The sequence below is a fragment of the Crocuta crocuta genome, unplaced genomic scaffold (genome assembly GCF_008692635.1).
Source record: "Crocuta crocuta isolate KB4526 unplaced genomic scaffold, BGI_CrCroc_1.0 scaffold20, whole genome shotgun sequence".
In the NCBI taxonomy this organism is placed as follows: Eukaryota; Metazoa; Chordata; class Mammalia; order Carnivora; family Hyaenidae; genus Crocuta; species Crocuta crocuta.
This window is the reverse complement of record NW_027527932.1, coordinates 736,898-762,749: the sequence shown is the minus strand read 5'-3', so window position 1 is coordinate 762,749 and position 25,852 is coordinate 736,898. Positions and strand designations below refer to the sequence as shown.

At 36.5% G+C, this 25,852-nt stretch overlaps 1 protein-coding gene across 10 annotated transcripts in view; it reads left to right on the top strand.

Annotated features, from left to right (window-relative positions):
- Positions 1-25,852, top strand: part of CSPP1 (centrosome and spindle pole associated protein 1) — a 132,598-nt gene that overhangs the window by 14,087 nt on the left and 92,659 nt on the right. For 9 of the 10 annotated variants that reach the window (XM_077751771.1, XM_077751773.1, XM_077751772.1 and 6 more), the window contains exons 1-2: positions 1,375-1,477; positions 10,112-10,211. In XM_077751771.1, the coding sequence (XP_077607897.1) occupies positions 1,379-1,477; positions 10,112-10,211 (199 nt within the window). In that variant the 5' untranslated portion in view covers positions 1,375-1,378. Of the gene's footprint in view, positions 1-1,374; positions 1,478-10,111; positions 10,212-25,852 lie in introns of those variants that run through there. The other variant, XM_077751774.1, reaches the window with a different exon arrangement.

Below are 25,852 nucleotides of genomic sequence, written 5' to 3'. Positions count from 1 at the left end.
AACTAAAAGGCAACCGATGGAATGGGAGAAGATATTTGCAAATGACCTATCAGATAAAGGGTTAGTATCCAAAATCTATGAAGAACTTATCAAACTCAACACCCAGAAAACAAATAACCCAGTGAAGAAATGGACAGAAGACATGAATAGAGACTTTTCCAAAGAAATCCAGGTGGCTAACAGACACCTGAAAAAATGTTAAACATCACTCATCATCAGGCAAATACAAATTAAAACCACAGTGAGATAGATACTACCTCACACCCGTCAGAATGGCTAAAATTAACAACTCAGGCAACAACAGATGTTGGTGAGGATGCAGAGAAAGAGGATCTCTTTAGCACTGCTGGTGGGAATGCCAACTGGTACAGCCACTCTGGAAAACAGTATGGTGGTTCCTCAAAAAATTAAAAATAGAACTACCCTACAACCCAGCAACTACACTATTAGGTATTTATCCAAGGGATATAGGTGTGTGTTTCAAAGGGTCACTTGCACCCCAGTGTTTATAGCAGCGCTACTGACAATAGCCAAAGTATGGAAAGAGCCCAAATGTCCATTGACGGATGAATGGATAAGGAAGATGTGGTGTGTGTGTGTGTATACGTATATATATATGTCTATATATATACACAGCAGAGTATTACCTGGCAATCAAAAAGAATGAAATCTTGCCATTTGCAACCACATGGAGAAGTAGAGGGTATTATGCTAAGTGAAATTAGAGAAAGACAAGTACTATATGACTTCACTCATATGAGGAATTTAAGATACAAAGCAGATGAACGTAAGGGAAGGTAAGCAAACTAATATAAAAACAAGGAGGGTGACAAAACTTATGAGACTCTCCCAGAGAATAAACAGGGTTGCTGGAGGGATTGTGGGTGGGGGAATTGGTTAAATGGGTGAGGGGCATTAAGGAAGTGACTTTTTGGGATCACTGGGTGTNTACTGTATGCTAACTAACTTGGATGTAAATTAAAAATAATAAATGAAAGTTAAAAACAAAAGTATGGATGTTCTTGCTATTCTTATTTGTACCTTTTTTGTTAACTCAAAATTACCTCCAAATAGTTTTAAAAAAACTAAAAAAAATATGCTTTGATTCATGAATCAAAGTGTGTGTGTGTGGGAGAGAAATGGTGGTTGTGCATATTCTTTATTTTCAGATGTCATTGGTTTTGGGGGTGGGTTGGGAGAAGCAGTCACGCATGTTTTGGTCAAGCTTATGTGAATTTCTCAATTTGGTAAGTGAAATTGAATATTAAATGTGGGTTAAACCTGCATATTGTTAATTAGCCTAAAAATATTGGGGTAAAACTGTGGTCATTGAAGTGTTTTTTTTTTCTTGGTTTGTTTTTTTTTTAGTATCTGCAAAATGGCTGATAATTTGGATAAATTTATTGAAGAGCAAAAAGCCAAACTGGCCAAAGACAAAGCAGAATTGGAAAATGATCCACCTTACATGGAAATGAAGGTAAAGTTAATAATATTCTTTTAATATGTTTCATTAAAATTGTCTCTGAAGATTAGTCCTGTGTAAAATGCAAAACATCCTCTTTTATGAGTGAGAATCTTTTTTTTCATACTTTAGTTTGGGTCCTGTCATTCTGAGTCTGAGAGCCTGACTCCGGACAAAATTACATTGATTTTGAATGCAGTTTTTCTGTGTTTTCTATATGATTTCACTCATGTGGAATTGAAGAAACAAAACAAAGAAGAGAACCAAAACAACAGGTTCTTAAATACAGAGAACTGGTGGCTGCGAGAGGGGAAATCGCAGGGGTGAAGAGCAGGAAGAGTGTACTTAGAGTGATGAGCGCGGAGTAATGTACAGAATGTGTTTTGTATCTCGCAGTTTGTTCTCTCTTATTAGGGTTTTAATAATTGCTGAGCTTCATAAAATGATGAGACTACTTTTTGTACAAGGCACTTTCAGAATATAATAGATCTAAAAAGTTCTCATTCTTTATGAAAAGTATCTTTTAAGTAAGTCAGTGTCTTAAATTTTTTATTTTAATCGAGAATAGTGAATTTATTTGTATTTATTTTGGGATCTTTGCTTTTCAGATTAGAAATTTCTTCAAGTGTTCTTGAAAGCAGTATTTGAAAAACCTTTCTTAAAGCTTTCCTAGTTTTGGTGAAAAAGTGGTTTATCCACTTCGTAAATACTGAGACTATGCTAGATACTATCCGAAGCTCTTCTATAGCACTAATCTGGACAGATGTACCACCTTCTTTTGTGAGTTCAGTGTGTCAATATACAGGATATGGATTAAAGCTGTCCGTCATAGAGTCCACTGTAATCACAGTAACCATATATATTGGTATGCCCAAGACAGTCCTGGCTTACCCGTTATCCCATGTCTCATCTGCTATAGCATTCGTATTGGCAACGGTATGGGCATCTGGGTGAGATGGTCAGTAACATTGGCAGTTTAATTATGGGGGAAGTTTACTTACATAGCTAAAGTTTGTTGTTTGCTGTGTGTGGAAGAGGCTTAGTTTAATTGTATTCTCTTCATTTTTAAAACTCCGGTATAATTAAAATACAGGTTTATATCAGTTTCTGGTGTACGATCTAGTGATTCACCAGTTCTGTACATTACTCCGCGCTCATCACTCTAAGTACACTCTTCCTGCTCTTCACCCCTGCCATTTCCCCTCTCGCAGCCACCAGTTCTCTATATTTAAGAACCTGTTGTTTTGGTTCTCTTGTTTGTTTGTTTTGTTTCTTCAGTTCCACATGAGTGAAATCATAGAGTATTTGTCTTTCTTTGACTTAATTTCACTTAGTATAATACCCTCTAGATTCATCTGTGTTGTTCCAAATGGTGAGAGTTCATTCTTTTTTAAGGCTGATACATATGCCATTTATACACCAATGTGTATAAATGTATATATATACATGTATCTGTTCATCTATGGATAGATGCTTGGGTTGCTTCTATATCTGACTTTTGTAAATAATGCTGCAATAAATATAGGAGTGCATATATCCTTTTGAATTAATGTTTTCATTTGCTTTGGGTAAATACCCAGTAGTGAAAATATAGGAAGCTCCATACTGTTTTCCACAGTGGCTTGTACCAGTTTGTACTCCCATTGACAGAACATGAGGGTTCCCTTTTCTCCAGTCTTCACCAGTGCTTGTTTCTTGTATTTTTGAGTGTAGCCATTAATACAGGTGCAAGGTGTTATCTCATTGTGGTTTTGATTTGCACTTCCCTGATGATTGGTGATACTGAGCATCTTTTTGTGTGTTGGCCATCTGTAGGTCTTTGGAAAGATGTGTATCCAGTCCTTTACCCATTTTTATTTATTTATTAAAAAAATTTTTTTTAAGTTTTAAGTTCCTTTCTTTTATTCTTTTTTAAAAAATATACTTTATTGTCAAATTAGTTTCCATACAATACCCAGTGTTCATCCCAACACGTGCCCTCCTCCATGCCGATCACCCGCTTTCCCCTGTCCCCCACCCCCCATCCACCCTGAGTTTGTTCTCAGTATTTAAGAGTCTCTCATGGTTTGCCTCCCNTTGAGGACCCTCCACACTGTTTTCCAGAGGGGCTGCACCAGTTTACATTCCCACCAACAGTGTAGGAGGGTGCCCGTTTCTCCACATCCTCGCCAGCATCTAGAGTCTCCTGATTCGTTCATTTTAGCCACTATGACCGGCGTGAGGTGGTGTATCGGTGTGTTTTTAATTTGTATTTCCTTGATGAGTGATGTTGGGCATCGTTTCACGTGTCTCTTGGCCATCTGGATGTCTTCTTTGGAGATATGTCTGTTCATGTCTTCTGCCCATTTCTTCACTGGATTGTTTGTTTTTTGAGTATGGAGCTTGGTGAGTTCATTATAGATTTTAGATACCAGCCCTTTATCCGATATGTCATTTGCAACTATCTTTTCCCATTCCGTCGGTTGCCCATTAGTTTTATGGATTGTTTCCTTTGCCNTCCCGTTTTGGTTTTCTTCTTCAATATTACTTTGGCTATTCGGGGTCTTTTGTGGTTCTATACACATTTTAGGATAGTTTGTTCTAGTTTTGAGAAGAATGCTGGTGCAATTTTGATTGGGATTGCATTGAACGTGTAGATTGCTTTGGGTAGTATCGACATTTTAACAATATTTTAACAATATTTATTCTTCTAATCCATGAGCGTGGACTGTTTTTCCATTTCTTTGTATCTTCTTCCATTTCCTTCATAAGTTTTCTGTAGTTTTCAGCTTACAGATCTTTTACATCTTTGGTTAGGTTTATTCTTAGGTATTTTATGGTTATTGGTACAATTGTGAATGGGATCAGTTTCTTGATTTCTCTTTCTGTTGCTTTATTATTGGTATATAAAAATGCATCTGATTTCTGTACATTGATTTTGTACCTTGCAACTTTGCTGAATTCATGTATCAGTTCTAGCAGCCTTTTGGTGGAGTCTTTTGGGTTTTCCATGTATAGTATGTCATCTGTAAAAAGTGAAAGTTTGACTTCCTCTTTGCCAATTCTGATGCCTTTTATTTCCTTTTGTTGTCTGATGGCTGATGCTAGGACTTCCAGCACTATGTTAAACAGCAGTGGTGAGAGTGGACATCCCTGTCGTGTTCCTGATCTCAGGGGGAAAGTTCTCTGTTGTTCCCTGTTGAGGATGATGTTAGCCGTCCTTTACCAATTTTTAAATGGATTTTTTTTTTTTTTTGGTGGTGTTGTAGGAATTCTTTGTACATTTTGGATATTAACCTCCTTCCATCTTATATCAGTTGCAAATATCTTCTCACATTTAGTGGGTAGGTCTTTTTGTTGATGGTTTCCTNGCTCTTTCCTGCTTTGTCAAAGATTAGTTGACACTTTTGGGTCCCATTCTGAGTTCTCTTATCCTATTCCATTGGTCTATGTGTCTGTTTTTGTGCCAGTACCATACTGTCTTGATGACAGCTTTGTAGTAGAGGCTAAAGTCTGGGATGGTGATGCCTCCCGTTTCGGTTTTCTTCTTCAAAGAAGAAAGTGCCAGTGTCAGAGAGCTTATTGGCACTTACTGTGCCAGTGTCAGAGAGCTTATTGCCTGTGTTTTCTTCTAGGAGTTTTATGGTTTCAGGTCTCACATTTAGGTCTTAATCCATTTTGAGTTTATTTTTGTGTATGGTATAAGACCATCCAGTTTCATTCTTCTATATGTCACTGTCCAGTTTTCCTAACACCATCTGTTGAAGAGCCTTTTTCCAGTTGCATATTATTGGCTCTCTTGTTGCAGATTAATTGAACATGTATGTGTGAGTTTATTTCTGGGTTCTATTTTCTGTTCCATTGATCTGTGTGTATTTTTGTAGCACTACCATACTATTTTGATGACTACAGCTCTGTAGTATACGTTGAAATCTGGGATTGTGGTACTTCTAGTTTTGTTTTTGTTTTTCAAAATTACTTTGGCTCCTTTGGGTCTTTTGTGGTTCCATGCAAATTTTAGGATTATTTGTTCTATTTCTGTTATTCTATTTTTATGCTGTTGCTGTTCTGACAGAAATTGCATTAAATCTGTAGACTGTTTTGGCTTGTATGAACATTTTAACAATGTCTGTTCTTCCAGTAAATGAATATGGAATATTTTCCCATTTGTTTTTGTGGTCCTCAATTTCTTTCATCAGTGTTTTATAGTTTTCAGAGTACAGGTCTTTCACATCCTTGATTAAGTTTATTCCTGGGCATTTTGTTATTTTTGGTGCAGATGTAAAGGGGACTATTTTCTTGATTTCTGCTTCATTATTACTATATAGTAAGGCAACAGATTTGTGTATGTTGATTTTTTTTTTTTTTTTATCCTGCAACCTTACAGAATTCGTTTATCGGTTCTAGTAGTCTTTTGGTGGAGTCTTTAGGGTTTTCTATATAGAGTTATCATATCATCTGCAAATAGTTTTACTTCCTTACCAATTTGGATGCTTTTGGTTTCTTTTACTTGTCTGATTGCTGTGGCTAGGACTTTCAGTATTATGTGGAATAAAAGTGGTGAGAGTGGACATCCATGTTTTGTTCATGATATTAGGCGAAAAGCTCGCAAATTTTTTGTTAATCATGTTAGCTGTGGATTTTTCACATATGGCCTTTGTTATATTGAGATATATTCCCTCCTAACCTACTTTGGTGAGAGTTTTTAGCATGAATGGATGTTCTACTTTGTCAAATGCTTTTTCTGCATGTACTGAAATAATCACATGATTTTAGCCTTTCTCTCGTTGATTATTGTGTTGATTGATTGGTGAATGTTGAACCACTCTTGCATTCCAGGAATGCTCATGAGATCTTAGTGAATGATTTTTCTTAGTGTATTGATGGATTTCGTATGTTAATATTTTATTAAGGTCATTTATATCTATGTTCATCAGACCTGTAGTTTTTTTTTTAGGGGGGTATGGTCTTTGTTTGGTTTTGACACCAGGGTAATGCTGGACTCCTAGAATGAATTTGGAAGCTTTCCTTCCTCTATTTTTTAGAGTAATATGAGAAGAGTAGGTATTAACTCTTCTTTCAAATGGTAGAATTCACCCGTGAAGCTGCACGGGTCCGGTACTGCACTTTTGGTTATTGGCAGTTTTTTGATTACTAATTCAGTTTCATCGGTCTGTGCAGATGTTCTGTGTCTTCCTGATTCAGAATGGGAACATTATATATTTCTGGGAATTTATCCATTTCTTCTAGGTTGTCCAATTNTCTATTTCATTTATTTCTGCTCTAATCTTTATTATTTCCTTCTACTGGTTTGGGTTTTGTTTGTTCGTTTTCTAGCTCCTTTAGAAATAAAGTTAAGTTTAGCTTTTGCAGTTTTTCTTGCTTCTTGAGGTAGTTGTGTATTGCTTAAAATCCCTCCTTTTTAGGACAGCTTTTGCTATGTCACAAAGATTTTGGTCCATTGTGTTCTCCTTTCATTTGTCTCCATGTATTTTTTGATTTTCTCGTTGATTTCTTGGGTGACCCATTCATTGTTTAGTAGCATGTTCTTTAACCTCCACATCTTTGGGTTCTTTCCAGATTTTTTCTTGTGGTTGATTTGAAGTTTCAAAGTGTTGTGGATGGAAAAGATGGATGATATAACTTCAGTCTTTTTGAATTTGTTGTCTTATTTTGTTGCTAATATGTGATCTATTCTGGAGAATGTCCCCTGTGCACTTGAAATGAATGTTCTCCTGTTTTCGGATGGAATGTTCTGAGNAGATGGATGATATAACTTCAGTCTTTTTGAATTTGTTGTCTTATTTTGTTGCTAATATGTGATTCTGGAGATTCTAATATGTATTCTGGAGAATGTCCCCTGTGCGCTTGAAATGAATGTTCTCCTGTTTTCGGATGGAATGTTCTGAATATATGTTAGATCCATCTGGTTCAATGTGTCGTTTGAAGCCACTGTTTTCTTGTTGATTTTCTGTCTGGGTGACCTGTCCATTGTTGTAAGTGGGTAAAGTCCCCTACTATTACTAGTATTACTATCAATACTACTACTAGTACTAATATGTTTGTTAATAAATGCTTTATGTATTTGGGTACCTCCATGTTGGGTACATAAACATTTACGATTGTTATACCTTCTATTGAATTATTCCCTTTATAATTATGTTATGTCCTTTCTTGTCTCTTCTTACAGTCTTTGTTTTTTAAAGTCTGTTTTGTCCCATATAATTATCATTACTCCATTTTTCTTTTTCACTTTCATTTGCATGATAAATGTTTTTCCATCCCTTCACTTTCAATCTGCATTTGTATTTAGGTCTGAAATGAGTCTCTTGTAGGCAGCAATTCTTGTGTGCTTTTTTTATTCATTTGGTCACCCTTTATCTTTTGAATTGGAGTGTTTAGTTTATTTCCATTCAAAGTAATTATTGATAGTTATGTACTTATTGCCATATTGTTACTTGTGTTAATGGTTATTTTTATAGTTCTTACTTACTTTTCTTGCTCTCTTCTCATGTGGTTTGATAGCTGTTTTTTTGTGATATGTTTGGATTCTTTTCTCTTTATTTCTTGTATATCTATTACTGGTTTTGATGTGTGGTTACCATTAGGTGTATATACAACATCTTATGCATATAGCAGTCTCTGTTAAGTTAATGGTCGCTTAAGTTTGGACCCATTATAAAAGCACTGAATTTTTACTCCCTTCTCCTCATGTTTTAGGTGTATGGTGCCATACTTTACATCCTTCTATTTTGTGAATTCCATGACTGATTTTTATAGATACATTTGATTTTACTGCTTCTGTATTCTAGCCTCCATCCTCCATGTTGGTTTTATAAGGATTTATTCTATCTTATTATGATTATACATACCTGTGGAATGAGACTTTACTTTTTAATTTCTGTAAGTTTATTTATTTATTTTGAGAAAGAGAGTGCACGTGCTAATGGGGGAGAGGTAGAGAGAGGGGGAGAGAGAATCCTAAGCCCCATGAGGGGCTCAATCTCACAGACCTGGAGATCATGACCTGAGCTGAGATCAAGAGTTGACACTTAACTGACTGAGCCACCCAGGTGCCTCTTAAAATTTTCTTTTAATGTTTACTTATATTATTTATTTTAAAAAAATGTTTATTTTTGACAGAAAGAGATTATGAGCAGGGGAGGGGCAGAGGGAAGGGTACAGAAGATCTTAAGCAGGCTCTACTCTAATGGCAGAGAGATTGACGCAGGGCTCAAACTTATGAACTGTGAGATCATGACCTGAGCAGATGTCAGAAGCATAACTGACTGAGCTGCCCAGGCGCTCCTTTTTAAATTTTTATTTGAGAGAGAGAGAGCAAGAATGTGCATGCAAGTGTTTAGGGAGGCCGAGGGGAAGAAAGAATCTCAAGCAGGGTGCATGCTCAGCATGGACCCTGAAGTGGGGCTTGATCCCATGACCCTGGGATCATGACCTGAGCTGAAATCAAGAGTCAGATACTCAGCTGACAGATCTCCTTTCTTTTCCTGCTGTGGTCTTTCCTTTCCACTTTAACATTTTTTATAAAGCTGGTGTAGTGGTAGTGAATTCCTTTAAGTTTTGCTTGTCTGGAAAACTATTTTTCCTTCTATTCTGAATGATAGCCTGCTGGATAGAGTATTCTTAGTTGAAGGCTTTTTCCTTTCAGAAATGAGGCTTAGTCTTAAGAGTTAAATTTATGATTCACATGAATATGTGAGATAAATACTGTTGTTATGATCATTTTCTAAAAAGGTAAACTAAGGCATGGGAAAGTTAAGTAATGAGACTAAGGTCAGAGAGTTGGTAGAAGGTTTGATTCCTGACATCTTGACTGTAGTGCTTATTCTCTTAACCACCATACTAGTTTGCCTTTTTTCCATAATAGCTGCTCTGGTCAAGGAGTTGTGTCAAGGACTTTACATGTACTATTTTACTTAATCATACATAATACCTCTGTTTAGTAGGTAGAATATTTTTGTTTTACAGATCAAGAAAGTGAGGCTCAAAAGAGGTTAAGTAATTCATTCAGTTACATTTCCAGGTAGATTCAGGATTGCAGTCATCATATGTCTACCCCCAAAGTCTATTGTTTTAACCACTCCCCACTTAGGACTACGTTACAGGGTTTGCAAATGGTTATTACAGAGCTTTAAGTACAGCATTATTATACTTTTAAAATATTAAATAGTACTTAAATCATGATCTTTAAGTATTAGTTCAAATATCATGCTCATTGAGGTCTGTTAATACCTCGTGCATCATTATGGCCCTTCTTACCATGCTCTATTTTTATTTTTCCTTGGCCTTTACCAGTTACTCTCTACGTATTACACAAACTAATTATATATTATGTTTGTTGCTTGTCCCCTCAATAGCTTGAGCTCCATGATGGCAGAGATTTTCCTATGTTTTTTTCATTCATGTTTCCAGTGCTTGGGACACTATGTAGTAGGAACTGTGAATATTTGTTGATAAGTGAATTCTAAGATTTAATTAGAATTTATTACAGTATTAAATACTTTTGGTTAATTCCTCAAACCTCACACTTAAATTTCTTCAATGATATTACTGTGTAGTTTTTTTCAAGTCATTTAATAAAAGTATTGGGATAGATTGTGTATTTTGTGGATTTTTCCTGTACTTTTGTAAATATTGTGTCTCTTTCAGGGAAAGGCATCAGAGAAGCTTTCTGAAAACAGTAAAATATTAATTTCCATGGCCAAGGAAAACATACCACCAAATAGTCAACAGACCAGGAGTTCCTTAGGTAAGTCATTAGGTGTGTTAAATTGATTTTAAAATATTATTAGCAGGCTCTTGTGAAAGAGCTTTGTCTTTTCAGAAAAAAAGATTTCATTAGCATCCCAGTAACTTTCCTTTCTGAAATCTTCCATGTGACTGTGCTGTCTACAAATAAAATATAATGCATACCAAGAACCATCTGTCCATTTTAAATTATATTCCCTTATAATTTATGTAAATCATACCAGTAAATATATATAACTAAAAATTAATATTGCAACTATACTAAGTCTTTGATTATGGCTTCGTCATGAAAATATATAGAAATTTTTTATTGAAGTATAAATAACATACAGTGTTCTATTAATTTCAGGTGTATAGTATATTGATTCAACAATTCTGTTCATTATTCATTGCTCACCATGAAAAATATAGTCACCATACAACATTATTGTAGTATTACTGACTATTCCCTATGCTATATTTTTCATCTTTGTGATTGACTTTTAACTGGAAGTTTGGATTTTTATCTGTTTCATCCACCCCCGTCATCCATCTAACTTCTGGCAGCTATCAGTTTATTTGCTGTGTTTAAGAGCTTTTTTTTTTTTCTGTTTGTTTATTTTGTTCTTTAGATTCACATGTAAGTGAAATCATATGGTATTTGTTTTTCTCTGGCTTATTTCACTTGACACTGTGTTACTTCCATGTCTTGTTATTGTAAATAATACTGAAATATGCTTAGATGGGATATTTCAAATTGGTGTTTCTGTTTTGTTTGTTAAATAACCTAAATAACCAGTGAATAAATTACTGGATTATAGGTTATATTTATTTTTAGTTTTTTGGCTAACCTCCATACTGATTTCTACAGTGGCTACCCTAATTTACATTCCTACCAATAGTGCACGAGGGCTCCTTTTTCTCCACATGTGCACCAACACTTGTTGTTTATTGTGTTTTTGATTATAGCCAGGTGTACGGTTTTGATTTGCATTTCCCTGCCGATTAGTGATGATGAGCATCTTTTTATGTGTCTGTTGATCATCTTTATGTCTTCTTTGGAAAAATGACTATTCATGTCTCCTGCCATTTTTTAAACCAGATTATTTGTTCTTTTGGTGTTGTTATTTTATATATTTTGGATATTAAGTCTCTTACTGGGTGAATCATTTATAAATATCTTCTCCCATTCAGGGTTGTCTTATTTTCTTTTTTTTTTTTTTTTTTTTTTTGATGGTTTCCTTTGCTGTGCAAAAGCTTTTTATTTTAGGGTAGATCCACTGTTTTATTTTTGCTTTTGTTTTCTTGCCTCAGGAAAAATGATGAATAGACCAATGTCAGAGAGATTGTTGCCTATGTTTTCTTTTAGGACTTTTATGGTTTTAGGTCTCACCTTTAGGTCTTAACCCATTTTGAGTTTCTTTTTGTGTGTGGTATAAGAAAGTTGTCCACTTTCATTCTTCTGCATTTAACTGTCCAGATTTCAACACCATTTACTGAAGAGATTATTTGTTCCCCATTGTATATTTTTGCCTCTTTTGTTATGTATCTATATACATATTTTTAAGTAGGCTTCACACCCAGCATGGAGCCCAGTGTAAGGCTTGAACTCATGACCTTGAGATCAAGACCTGAGCTGAGACCAAGAGTTGGACACTCAACTGACTCAGCCACTCGGGTGCCCCTCTTTTGTCATAGATTAATTGATCGTATAAGTGTGGGTTTACTTTTGGGCCTTCTTTCTATTCTTTTGCATTTAACTATGTGTCTAGTTTTGTACCAGTACCACACAGCATTGTAGTATATCCTGAAATCTGGGATTGTGACACTTCCAGCTTTGTTCTTCTTTCTCAAGATTGCTTTGACTATTCCGGATCACTTATTTTATTTTATTTTAAATACAACTGAGTTTATATTTAATTTTTCTATTTCAGTTTTTATTTAAGATCTATTTAATTAGCATACAGTGCAGTACTGGTTTCAGGAATAGAATTCAGTGATTCATCACTTACGTACAGTGCTTGTCGTAACAGGTGTCCTCCTGTAACCCGTCACCTGTCAGCCCATCTGTCACCCACCTCCCTCCACCAACCCTCATGTTGCTCTCTATCTTAAAGAGTCTCTCGGGGTGCCTGGGTGACTCCGTTTGTTAACTGTTTGACTCTTGATTTCAGCTCACATCATGGTCTCATGGTTTGTGGGTTTGAGCCCTGTGTCGGGCTCTGCGCTGACACTTTGGAGCCTGCTTGGGATTCTCTCTCTCTCTGCCTCCCTTACCCCCAAAATAGAGACTTAAAATTTTTTTAAGAAAGAGTCTCTTAGGGTCCTGGGTGGCTCAGTCGGTTGAGCGTCTGACTTCAGCTCAGGTCATGATCTCCCGGCTTGTGAGTTCGAGCCCCGCATCGGGTTCTGTGCTGACAGCTCAGAGCCTGGAGCCTGCTTCGCTTCTCTGTCTCCCTCTCTCTCTGCCCCTCCCCCACTCACACTCTTTCTGTCTCTCTCTCAACAATAAATAAACAAAAAAAATATTAAAAAAGAAAAGAAAGAATCTCTTGTGGTTTGTTTCTCTCTTCCCCCTCCCTCCATATATTCATCTGTTTTGTTTCTTAAATTCTACATATGAGTGAAATCATATGGTATTTGTCTTTTTCTGACTGATTTATTTTGCTTATTGGAATATATTCCAGCTCCATCCACCTTGTTACAAATGGCAAGATTTCATTCTTTTTGATGGCTGAGCAGTATTCCATTGTGTGTGTGTATGTGTACATACACCACATCTTCTCTATCCATTGAGCACTTAATGGACACTTGGGTTCTGTCCATAGTTTGACNTCTCTCTCTGCCCCTCCCCCACTCACACTCTGTCTGTCTCTCTCTCAACAATAAATAAACAAAAAAAATACTAAAAAAGAAAAGAAAGAATCTCTTGTGGTTTGTTTCTCTCTTCCCCCTCCCTCCATATATTCATCTGTTTTGTTTCTTAAATTCTACATATGAGTGAAATCATATGGTATTTGTCTTTTTCTGACTGATTTATTTTGCTTATTGGAATATATTCCAGCTCCATCCACCTTGTTACAAATGGCAAGATTTCATTCTTTTTGATGGCTGAGCAGTATTCCATTGTGTGTGTGTGTGTGTGTGTACATACACCACATCTTCTCTCTCCATTGAGCAATTAATGGACACTTGGGTTCTGTCCATAGTTTGACTATTGTCAGTAATGCTGCTGTAAACATCGGAGTGCATGTACCTCTTCAAATAAATATTTTTGTGTCCTGTGCTATATACCTAGTAGTGCAATTGTTGGATTGCAGGGTAGTTCTAGGTTTAACTTTTTGAGGACCCTCCATACTGTTCTCCAGAGTGGCTGTACCAGTTTGTATTCCCACCAACAGTGCAAGTGGGTTCCCCTTTTCTCCACATTCTTGCCAACACCTGAGTGTCACCTTGTGTTGTTGGGTTTTTTTAATGTTTATTTTAGAGAGAGAGAGAGTGCTTGAGAGAGAGAGGAGACAGAGGATCTCAAGCAAGCTCTGTGCTATAAGCATTGTGGGTCCTGAACTCATGAACTGACATCATGACCTAAGTGCCAAAATCAAGAATTGGTCGCTTAACAACACCCCATTTGTGTTGTTAATTTTAGCCATTCTGACAGGTGTAAGGTGGTATTTCATCATAGATTTTATTTGTATTTCATATTCAAGGTCTTTTTAAATTTGAGTACTGTATTATATTTTGGTTAAGCTCCTTAATCTCTAAGGACCTCAATTTCTTTATCTGTAACATAAAAAAGTTGGGTTGTCTTCTCACCCTAAATTTTTGTGAAGTGAAATTTTGATTATCACGAGATAATTTTTTAAAAGTTTAATAGTAGATTCTCTTATACAGTAAGGTTAGACAGAATCACTTTGGAATTCTGGGTTCCAACTTCCTTTGGATTGTACCTGTCATGTCTTTGTGACCTGGCACAGGTTATTTAAGCTCTCTCTTGCCTTATCTTAATAATTGGCATCTATTTTAAAAAGTTATTGAGGCAATAATTGAGTACATAAGAAAAGCTGACTGGCACATAAGTGGTACACAATATTTTTTGTGACCTCATATCTTTTTAATGTAGGCTTTGAGAATTATATTAAGAATTTAAGAGTTATTTTTCATTACACGCACAAATGATGGAGAGTTTAACGTCTGGTTTCAAGGGGCATCTGAGTGGCTTAGTTGGTTAAGCATTTGGCACTTGCTTTTGGCTCAGGTCATGATCTCGAGGTTTGTGAGATCAAGCCCCTTGGTGGACTTGGGCTTGAGCTCGCGCTTGGGCTGGGCCTTTGTTGACAGTGTGGAGCCTGCTTAGGATTCTTTCTCTCCCTCTTTCTCTGCCCCTCTCCCCCTCACGTTCTCTCTTAAACTTAAAAAAAAAAGTCTAGTTTCAAGACCATGACTTCTACCTTTTCCTAAATTGATATTCCTTAGGTCTGTGTCCTACGCCTTCTTTTCATTTCATACACTCCCTGACTGACCTCATCCCCTTAGAGACGTTATATACTGTCCGTCTGTTCATAACTTACACGTCTGTATTCCAGTCCTGATTTTTGTAATTGAACTGCAGGCCCATATATCTGATTTCCTATTGGACATCTGTACTTGGATGTCATGACCTCAGAATCAATATATGCAAAACTACCTTGATTCTTCTCAGACTTTCTGGTTTTCCGGCGGGACGGCTGGCTATCCGGTCGTCCTTGGCTCCTGTGTTCCCTTTGCCTCCCACAGCAGGTAATTACACAGGTCCAGTGGGTTCTGCTACCTGAATTTAAAAATAAATTTACTTTTCTCTAATCCCGTAAACATTGTTTTATTTCTCAGGTATTTTTTCTAGTGTTTTTTTTTTTTCTTTTTTTTGGTGTAACCCTCCCCTCCCCCGCACCGACTGAACCTCTGCACTGCCCTTTAATGTCCTTTCAGAAAACACCTAGAATCATGTTAGTCTTTGCTTCAAACCCTTCAATGTATGGGTTTGTTTCCTGTATGATAATTTTATCCTTTTATTCTTTTTCCCAGATTGTGTGGCTGTTCATGCTTTGTGCTTCTGTCACATTGGTTTTCTCCATAAAGTATAATTTTGAACTTATTCAGCTCTCTTGTACTGCAGTGGTAAGCCAGCTTGCCCGCCATCGTATGCTGGCTGCCTGGCTCAGTGCCTGGAACTTTAGGGTTTAAAGAAAATATTTTTTAAAAACGTTTATTTATTTATTTTGAGAAAGAGAGAACGTGTGCAGGTGCGAGCCGGGGAGGGGCAGAGAGAGAGTGGGAGAGAAAGAATCCTAAGCAGGCTCCATGTTGTCAGTGCTTAGGCTGAGCCTGAGCCCGAGCCCGATGCAGGGCTTGATCTCATGGACCGTGAGATCATGACCTGAGCCTAAACCAAGAGTGGAAACCTAACTAACTGACCCACCTACACCCCTTAAGAAGATATTTTGAATAAAGGAAAGTCCCCATTGCACAAATAAACTTCTATTAGGTATGTAGAATTTAATTTTCATGGAATGTTTCTTTTATTGCCAACTGAAATAATTATTTTTGATGCACATTGAATCTTATTAAAGAATAATATATAATTTGACTAATTTTATAACTTAACATTCAGTTGCTGACTTCTTGCTTTAATAATTTTGGCCTTAAAATTAGATCAAATGTATGTGAAAAGATGTTCAACATCACTAGTTGTTAGGGAAATGCAAATTAAAACTACAAAGAGATCACATCATGCTTGTTACATTGACCATCAAAAAGACAGAGATAAAAGGGGTGCATGGGTGCCTCAGTTGGTTAAGCATCTGCCTCTTGATTTTGGCTTAGGTTATGATCTCATGGCTTATGGGATTGAGCCCTGTGGTGGACTCTGCACTTGGGATTTTCTCTCTCCCTCTCTCTCTACCTTTTCCCTACATGCATGTGCTCTCTCCCTTTCTCTCTGCCCCTTTCCCGCATGCATACATTCTCTCTCTTTCTCAAAATAAAGAAATAAATTTAAGAAAATGATTAAAAAAAAAGATCAAGGTAACAAATGTTGACATGGAACCCTTGCACACTGTTAGTGGGTTGAAAGCTCAGTGAAGTAAGTCAGAGAAAGACAGATACTATATGATCTCATATGTGGAATCTAAACAGAAAACAAAACCAAACTCAGAAAAAAGAAATCAGACATGTGGTTTCCAGAGGTGAAGAAGGGTGGGGGTCCGGGGGCGGGGGTTGGTAGAAGGTGGTCAAAAGGTTTAATTTTCAGTTATAACATATATAAGTACTAAGGAAATAATGTACAACATGATGATTTTAGCTAATCTTGCTCTGTGATCTATAGGAAATTTGTTGAGAGTAAGTTCTAAGAGTTCTCATCAAAAGAAATAAGCTTTTCTTTTTTTCTTGCCTTTTCATTTTATCTGTACACGCAGATGGATGTTAGCAGAACCTATTGTGGTAATTATTCCACCATATATATAAGTCAAGTAATAAAGCTGTATGCCTGAAACTTACATAGTGACGTATGTCAATTATTTCTCAATAAAACTGGAAAGAACACCAAATACGTAGTGTTTCACAATGGGAAAATGTAGAATAATTTGGTAATGGAGCGTTTTCTCACGTGGTCTTAGATAGGACTTATAAAACTGGTCTAAAAATGGTCATATTTGGAAATTATATATTGATTGAAATATATTTGACACCATACTTTGCATAAGTAATTAAGCATAGGTAGCTATCAGTAATATATAAACTGGCAATATTCATTTTAGCCAATGAAAATCTGCTGGTAGCTCATATACAGCTATCATGAGCATTTTCTGATTTTTGTAAATTCATTTTTGTTAGTGGTTAATATTTATGGGTAATGATTATCCATGTGACTCATTCTTCCATTCTCATTCTATATCTCTCAGAAAAGTATTTGAGGAGCTTTACAGTGACTTCTAACACCAGCTGCCCAGAGTGGACCAAACGTCACAGATTAAGGGCGTAACCCTCCACAGGACTTCTCTTACTTTGTTTATTTATTTATTTATTTTTTATTTCTAGGAGAGAGAGAGAGACAGCGTGAGCAGGGGAGGGTCAGAGAGAGAGGGAGACACAGACTGAAACAGGCTCCAGGCTCTGAGCTGGCAGTCAGCACAGAGCCCGACGCGGGGCTCGAACCCACGAACCGCGAGATCATGACCTAAGCGAAAGTCAGACGCTTAACCGACTAAGCCACCCAGGCACCCCCCTTTTTTTTTTCACTTATTTTTTTTTAAATTTTTTTATTTTTTATTTCTAGGAGAGAGAGAGAGAAGGACTTCTCTTACTTTAGACACCAGCTGCTAGTATTGGGGTCCACAAGCCATCCTCTATTCTGGCTACAAATATGGAGGTTACCATTACACTGTCAAGTTTGATATCACTAAAATGACTTACAGAACTCAGGGAAGTGCTATAGTTAGCGATTGCAGTTGTGTTGCAGAACAGTGCTACAAATCAGCACCAGCCAAAAGGGGAGATGTGTAGTGTGTGGCCTGGGAGGGTCCAAATGTGAAGCTTCTACTCGTCTCAGGGATGTATCACTCCCTTGCCACATCAGTCTCCTGTTGCCAGCCAGCATGCTTACCTGATTTTCAGTGTCCAGAGTTTTTATTGATATTGCGTTGCCTCTGTGGCTCAGACTCCCTACTTTCTCCTGAGGTCTGGCTGATGTCAGATGGCTTAGAGGTCTAACCCTCCAATCCCATCTTTCTGGTGTAGTCTTTTTGATGTGACCAGCTCCTATCTAGGTCATCTCGTCAGCGTAAACTAGAGAGGAGCTCACCAGGTGTTAGCATGTTAGTATAAACTGTTGGATATGGGTCGCAGCACCTTCCATGAATAACAAAAATACTCCCATTACTTGAAATATTCCAAGGATTTATTTAGAAGTTACTTCCCAGGAACTAGAAAAAAAAAAAGGCTAGCGAAGTTCTTTACTTTATGTAGCGTGTACATGGTTTACTCTATATAAGCTGATAAAATGATGTCCTTTGTAAAGAGTTTCTTGTTATAATTCAGGTTTAATGAAATATGAGAGTTAGCTAGCTGAAAATGATCCATAAAAGTAAATTATATTTTCTATCTTCTAATACCATTTCTAGGCATGTTAGTCATTTTTTAATTAGAAGAAATTCAACTTTTACTAACTCATTATTCTATTTAATAACTAACCATTACTGAGAAATGCTTTCATTAACTTTTTAAGTATAGATCTGTGTACTTCAGTTAAATGTCATCTTTCTCTTTTCTCTTTCTTAGAGAAGTTGAGTGTGTTCCCTTAGATTTAGCACTATTGCTTTGATTTTAATGCTTTATATCCTGGAAGACATTTTTAATAGTTGACATAATACAGCCAGTATTTTCAACATTGTTTTTTATATACATATTTTTGACCCGACATCCATAGAGACTACACTGCTTTTGAAATTAGTATCTGGTTCATATGGTGAAGATAAAAAGCATTGCTTTGAGTTTTATAAAAAGAATTTTCTATTAAATAAAACTTGGAAATGGCAAAATGATTATAAAGAACACAGAACAATATAACATGGAAATTATGACCCTCCCAACCCTGTTGTCTAGTCTCTTGATAAGCAGTATCTTGAATATAATTTCATGATTAGACTGTATACATGTGTATATAGCCCTTTCTTCTTTTGTTCTTTATAGTAGCTTTAGATCCTGTTCTCTATTTGAAAGCACTAGTTTTGTAATTTATAGTATGGGGATGTAACCATAACGTTTTGAGATTAAAAAGCAATGGAATGCATCTATTTGATAGACCTGGAGCAGTTACTGTCTGCTGCTAAAGTTTTCATTACAGATGGAAGAAAAAATAGTCCTCACCCATTCTGTGTAGTGTGGCAGGCACGATTGAATGGGGCAATACAGGGAGAAGCATGGAGAGAGCATTTCTGCAGCTCAGAAGTAACTTGTAAATAGTGAAGACCCTGTTATACTCCGAAAAGGAAACTGAAATTTGAGTTAAAAAGGGCAGCTTAGACTTGGGCATAAAACTGTATTAAACAGCCTTCATCTCTGGGTGAAAAGAAAGTTCATTGTATACCAAACTGGTACTTGTTGTGGGTTATAAAAAGGTGTCATGTAGTACTTATTATGTTATATTAAAATTGTGTGCCTGCTTGTTTACTGTCTAGATGCTGTTCCTTTGGGCAAGAACTTAGGTACTTGTTTATCTTCCCAAGACCAGCAAAGTACCTGGCACATGGGTGATGCTCAGTAAATGTTAACATGAAGATTTACTGAGTATGTGACTTGGAAGGGAGGTTGACTTTTAAATGTAGCAATATTGAAATTTATTTTAAAAATAAAATTTATACTAAGAAGAAATCAGATGAAAAATTTAATATTTTCTGATGCATGGGTGGTTCAGTTGGTTAAGCGTCCACCTTCGGCTTAGAGCATGATCTCATGATTCATGAGTTCGAGCTGGCTTTGGATTCTGTGTCTCCCTCTTTCTCTGCCCTCCCCTGCTCATACTCTGTCTCTTTCTGTCTCTCTAAATAAATAAACAACAAAAAAATTTTTAATATTTTCAATGTTATTTACTTACATTTTACTAAAAGAAATATGAAAAACAATTTCCTATCAAATCTTATTAATTTGATAAGAAGAACAAGATGTTAGATTAAGTTTAGATAAATATTCAGAGAACCAGTAGGAGTTGTGTGTGTGTGTGTGTGTAAGTTAATGCATACTTAAGGAATTGGCTTGTGATTATGGAGGCTGGAAAGTCTAATATCTGCAAGGTAAGCTGCGAAACTGGTGACCCAGGGAAGAGGTGATGTTGCAGTTTTAATTAGAACTTGATTGGGATTCTCTCTCTCCCTGTCCCTCCCCTCTCTACTCCCCTTCCCCCCCATAAATAAATAAACTTAAAAAAATTAAATGTATTAAAAATATTAAAGTCCACTATTATTTCTGCTGTTGCTGCAGTTGTTGCTACTACTACCAGCTAACCTGTATTGAGTGCTTACTGTGTGTCAGATGCTGTGCTATATTATTACCTCATTTACTTTGGAGTTGGAGTAAATGCCATGTTCTTTTTTTGGGACTTCCATACTCTCATGCCTCCTGTCCTCCCTGTAACCCGACATCTTTGAAATTGACAACATTAGTCTTTTGTCTCACTTGCTTCTTATTGTAGTTATTCACAGATTGAGAGCCATTTCTCTAATTCCTTAAAGATTTAATACTTCTTAAGTTTCTTGACTTCATCTCATAATACTGTTTTCAGTTCCTTACCACCCACTCCAGTAGTCATATCCTAGACTTATGTTACCAGTAACTGAATTATAGTTGCAAATATTTTCTTTGATGACCATTTCCATTTTTTTCCAGCCAATTTTCTCTTGTACTCTGCCTCCAACAAATATTCCAAATAATTGACGTTCCAAATAATTGGCATTACCAGGACCTATCATTGATTGATTCTACTACCCTTAAGGACCTACTTTTTCATTATTTCCTTCCTCATGCAGTATAAATTCTGTGGGCCAGTATATTGACTCCTTTGTATACCATCATCTTTCTTACCTTTCTTTCCCTTTATCTTATAAAGTACTGACTACTGATACAGGTGGGTCCTCAATGCTATTGGTGGTTCTACTGAATTTTCCTAAGCTATTTGCTATCTGATTCTACAAGACAGTATTTCATCTTTTTCTGTCTGTACAAATTCTATTCTCCAGTCCCCAGCCCATGGTTTTACTTTGTATTTCACTTCAAAAATAGAAACAATTAGAATTTACCCTTATCTCCCGTCCTTCTATCTGCCAGCCAACCCACATCTGTACCATATATTCTGCCTTGTCTTCTCTTACCAGAGATTGTCATTGTGCCTTAGACCACCCCCTTTACTTACATAGCTTCTTGTCTTCCCTTTTTACATAAAGTACGATCACTTCATCAAGTTTCTTCCTCATCTGAATGAGAAAAATCTGAAAAATATTTTTCCTATTAGATCATTTATGTCAGAATCTATGCATTGCTGTAATATCTCCTATTTTTATAAAATCCTTTATGTTTCTCCAGCTACTGTCAGTTTCTAGGTTCTTTGTAGCAAATTTAGAGTTGTCTGTCTAGATTTATTATCTCTAAGTCCTCTCACCTTAATGTCTGTTAAACTTTTCCAATCAGGCTTGCTTTTATGCTGCTCGCTCACAAAGATCAAGGTTCATAGTAGTTAGTCCCTTACATAACAGCATTTAATGAGCAGGTCACACATCTTACATTTTTCTGTTTTTCTTTTTTCTTTTTTTCCAAAGATTTTACTTTAATTTTAAGTAATCTCTGCACCCAACATGGGACTTGAACTCACAACCCTGAGATCAAGAGTTGCTCACTTCACCAACTGAGCCAGCCAGGTGCCCCTCAGATCTTACGTTTTTCTACTTACCTGTTCCACCTAACATCTTACCACTTCTAGAAGTATTTTCTTCACTTGGCTTGTAGAGCTACTCTTCTGCTTTTCCTCTGATCTTACTAGTTCCTTCTTGCTTGGAAAAAAGCTGGTCTGGGACTGATTATCCTTAGAAGGGCCTGCCTGCAAGGCTGATGTTTGGCTAGTATCTGGAACTTAGCTAGTAGACAATTTCCTATACAGACAAAGCTTCCCCTAAATGATAAGGCTTATTGTGCCTAAATTGTATAAACAATGTGACTTACGCAGAGCACTTGCTTTCCTTTTGGGGAGTCTGGAATCTTGATATGTGCTAGACAAAGGATGCCTGTCTGACCAGCTCCAAACAGAAACCATGGGCATTGAGTCTCTAATGAGCTTCACATATGTTGCTAGAAGAATTAAGCATGTCCTTTGTGGTTCCACTGGGGAAGAACTGTAATTATGAGTATAATGCATCCTGTGAGTCCTTCTAGTGAATCACCCAGCTAGAAGATAGCTCTGAGGATTCCCAACACACACCTCTTCATTTTTTTCTGATCCCTTTTCAAGTCCCTCACTAAACTTTGGGTACTTGAAGGATCCGTCTTCTGTGACCATGGTCCCTAGGTTTATCCACCATTTCTAGGTAATAACTCTCAATCTTGTATCAAAATACTGTTGATCTGTATTTTAGACTCTAAAATTTTCTAGATTTATTTTATTTTTCATGTTCCAAAGTAATCATTTTGGAAATCAAGCAAAGTGATTACAGATTAACAAAGTAAGATAAAGAGATTTTACTCTTGCTACTAAAAATTTTGTGTGATTTTTAAAAAATCATTTTACTTTATCTTACTTTTGTTTTAAGTAGGCTTCATGCCCAGTTGGAGCCCAGTATGGGGCTTGAACTCATGGCTGTGAGATCAAGACCTGAGCTGAGATCAAGAGTTGGATACCCAACCTACTGAGCCACCAGACATTCATAAAAAAAAATTTTTTTAAATACAATTATACTTATGGAAATTTGGAAAGAAATAAAATAAATTATATTATTTAATTTAAAAAATCTCAGGAGAGAAGCAACTACAGAATTTTCAATTGCAGAGAATCTCTGAGGTTTAGACTAAGTTAAAAAAATTACAGNNCACGGGCTGTGAGATCATGACCTGAGCGGAAGTCGGACGCTTAACCGACTGAGCCACCCAGGCGCCCTGAGGTTTCTCTTATTACAAACGAAATGCCAGACATTCTACTGCCTTTTTTCAGTTTGTACAAGTCTAGTGAGCCCTGTGTAGTAATATCTTTGTAGCTAAAGTTTGAATACAGTGTCCTCCTCAATTAAAGCAATCACGTCACTTGATAACTCATCAGTTTATTGTTTCCTATAATTTGTTTTTTGATTATGTTTACATAATAACTTCTTATGGTGTTATAATAAAATAAAAACTCAGTGTTCCATAGTAATTTGTTTTATAAAGCATTTATTATGAGTACTATGTTGGAAGTAAATTACTTTTGAAAAGATCGTATATTTTTTATTTTAAATAGTTTTAGCCCACAGCCACTATAGAAACTAATACTTCTAATTGATGTAGTTCTGAAGCATAATGTTAACTGTCTTTTTTTTTAAATTTTTTATATTTATTTCTGAGAGAGATAGAAACACTATGAGCAAGGGAGGGTCGGAGAGAGGGAGATACAGAATCTGAAACAGGTTCCAGGCTGAGCTGGCTGTCAGCACATAGCCTGATGTGGGGCTCGAACCCAGGAACCGCGAGATCATGACCTGAGCCGAAGTCAAAGGCTTAACCAGCTGAGCCACCCAGGCACCCTGCATAATGTTAACTGTCTTATAGTCACTGATGTACTTAATGAGGTGACATCACTTCACATGACCCTAAGGTGACTAATGCTTTACTTGCCACTAGAACCATCATAAGACAACTACTCTGAATAAGTAAGTCTGACCATGTTTCTTAGCTCATTAAGTCAATTGAGATGCCATAGATAATGCATAGTTTAAGATGAACAGAATATTAAATTGTTCCATACAGTTCTTAATTTCTCTGACCTACCTCTAATGCCAGAAATATTGATCATAGATAACAAACATAGAATTAAAAAGTTAGTATTTTCTGTTGACTAAACCTTAAATTAATAACATTTAAAGTAATTCAGAAGCTTTATATATTCTTCCTTGTCTTTTAACACAGTATTATTTGAGTCAATAATAAAAAGCAAATATTCTTGATAAGTAAAATTGAAATTAGTATAAATAGTAATTTATAAATGAAAATCATATTTTAATTTCTGTTCCACATAAATCCACCAAGCAGAATTGGAAAAGAGTGGTCAAATCAACTTTAAATACATGGCTTCAGAAAGCTGTAAATTACTGGTTCCCTGACCAGGAAAGCCTCACATGTTGGGAGACATCATCCTTATAGCATTGTTTTCTTTTTCTTCTTGACACAACAGTGTCCATTGTGACTAGTGTTATGTAACTTTGGTTACTAGTTTTCCTGCTCTCTATGCAGTCAGACTGCCTAAAAGCAGAAATGAAATATTAAGAATTGTGTTTTTTCCCATTTTCTCAGTTATTCCTCTTATTCAGGCATTCATTCATGTATACTCATTCATAATTTATTTTGTGAACATTTCTTAGGTATAGGTTTTATGCCAGGCATTATAAAATTGAAGAAAGCATGGCCTTATATTCATTGACTTCATAGTTGGGTCTATGTGTGATACTCCATTCTGAATATGAGAATCAAAAACTATTTCTCTCGTCAAGCTTAAATTCTATTATCTTTAAGAATAAGGTTTAGAACCAATAATGAAGCAACAGAAAGAGAAATCAAGAAACTGATCCCATTCACAATTGTACCAATAACCATAAAATACCTAAGAATAAACCTAACCAAAGATGTAAAAGATCTGTAAGCTGAAAACTACAGAAAACTTATGAAGGAAATGGAAGAAGATACAAAGAAACGGAAAAATAGTCCATGCTCATGGATTAGAAGAATAAATATTGNGCAAAGGAAACAATCAACAAAATTAATAGGCAACCGACAGAATGATAGTTCTTATATCAGAACTATCATTCTGATAGTGTTCTATCAGAACGATAGAAAAGATAGTTGCAAATGACATATCGGATAAAGGGCTGGTATCTAAAATCTATAATGAACTCACCAAGCTCCATACTCAAAAAACAAACAATCCAGTGAAGAAATGGCAGAAGACANTAAAGGGCTGGTATCTAAAATCTATAATGAACTCACCAAGCTCCATACTCAAAAAACAAACAATCCAGTGAAGAAATGGGCAGAAGACATGAACAGACATATCTCCAAAGAAGACATCCAGATGGCCAAGAGACATGTGAAACAATGCCCAACATCACTCATCAGGGAAATACAAATTAAAAACACACTGTTACACCACCTCACGCCGGTCATAGTGGCTAAAATGAACAAATCAGGAGACTATAGATGCTGGCCAGGATGCGGAGAAACGGGCACCCTCCTACACTGTTGGTGGGAATGTAAACTGGTGCAGCCCCTCTGGAAAACAGTGTGGAGGTTCCTCAAAAAATTAACAATAGAACTCCCCTAGGACCCAGCAGTAGCACTGCTAGGAATTTACCCAAGGGATCCAGGAGTGCTGATGCATAGGGGCACATGTACCCCAATGTTCACAGCAGCACTTTCAACAATAGCCAAATCATGGAAAGAGCGTAAGTGTCCATCAACTGACGAATGGATCAAGATGTGGTTTAGCTATATGATGGAATCCTACCTGGCAATGAGAAAGAATGACATCTGGCCTGTGCAGCAACGTGGATAGCACTGGAGGGTATTATGCTAAGTGAAGTCAGTCGTTGAGAAAGACACCATATGTTTTCACTCATATGTGGAACAGGAGAAAGTTAACAGAGAGCTATGGGGGAGGGGGAAGGGGGGAAAACGGTTACAGAAAGGGAGGTAAACCATGAGAGACTCTTAAATACTGAGAACAAACTGAGGATTGAAGGCGGTGGGGGAAAAGGGGTGATGGGCATGGAGGAGGGCACTTTTTGGGATGAGTACTGGGTGTTATATCGGAACCAATTGACAAATTATAAAAAAATAGAAATAACAGTTTTGGTTTAAAAATTAAATAAAATAAGCCTTTCCAGAAAATATGCCAATAATGTA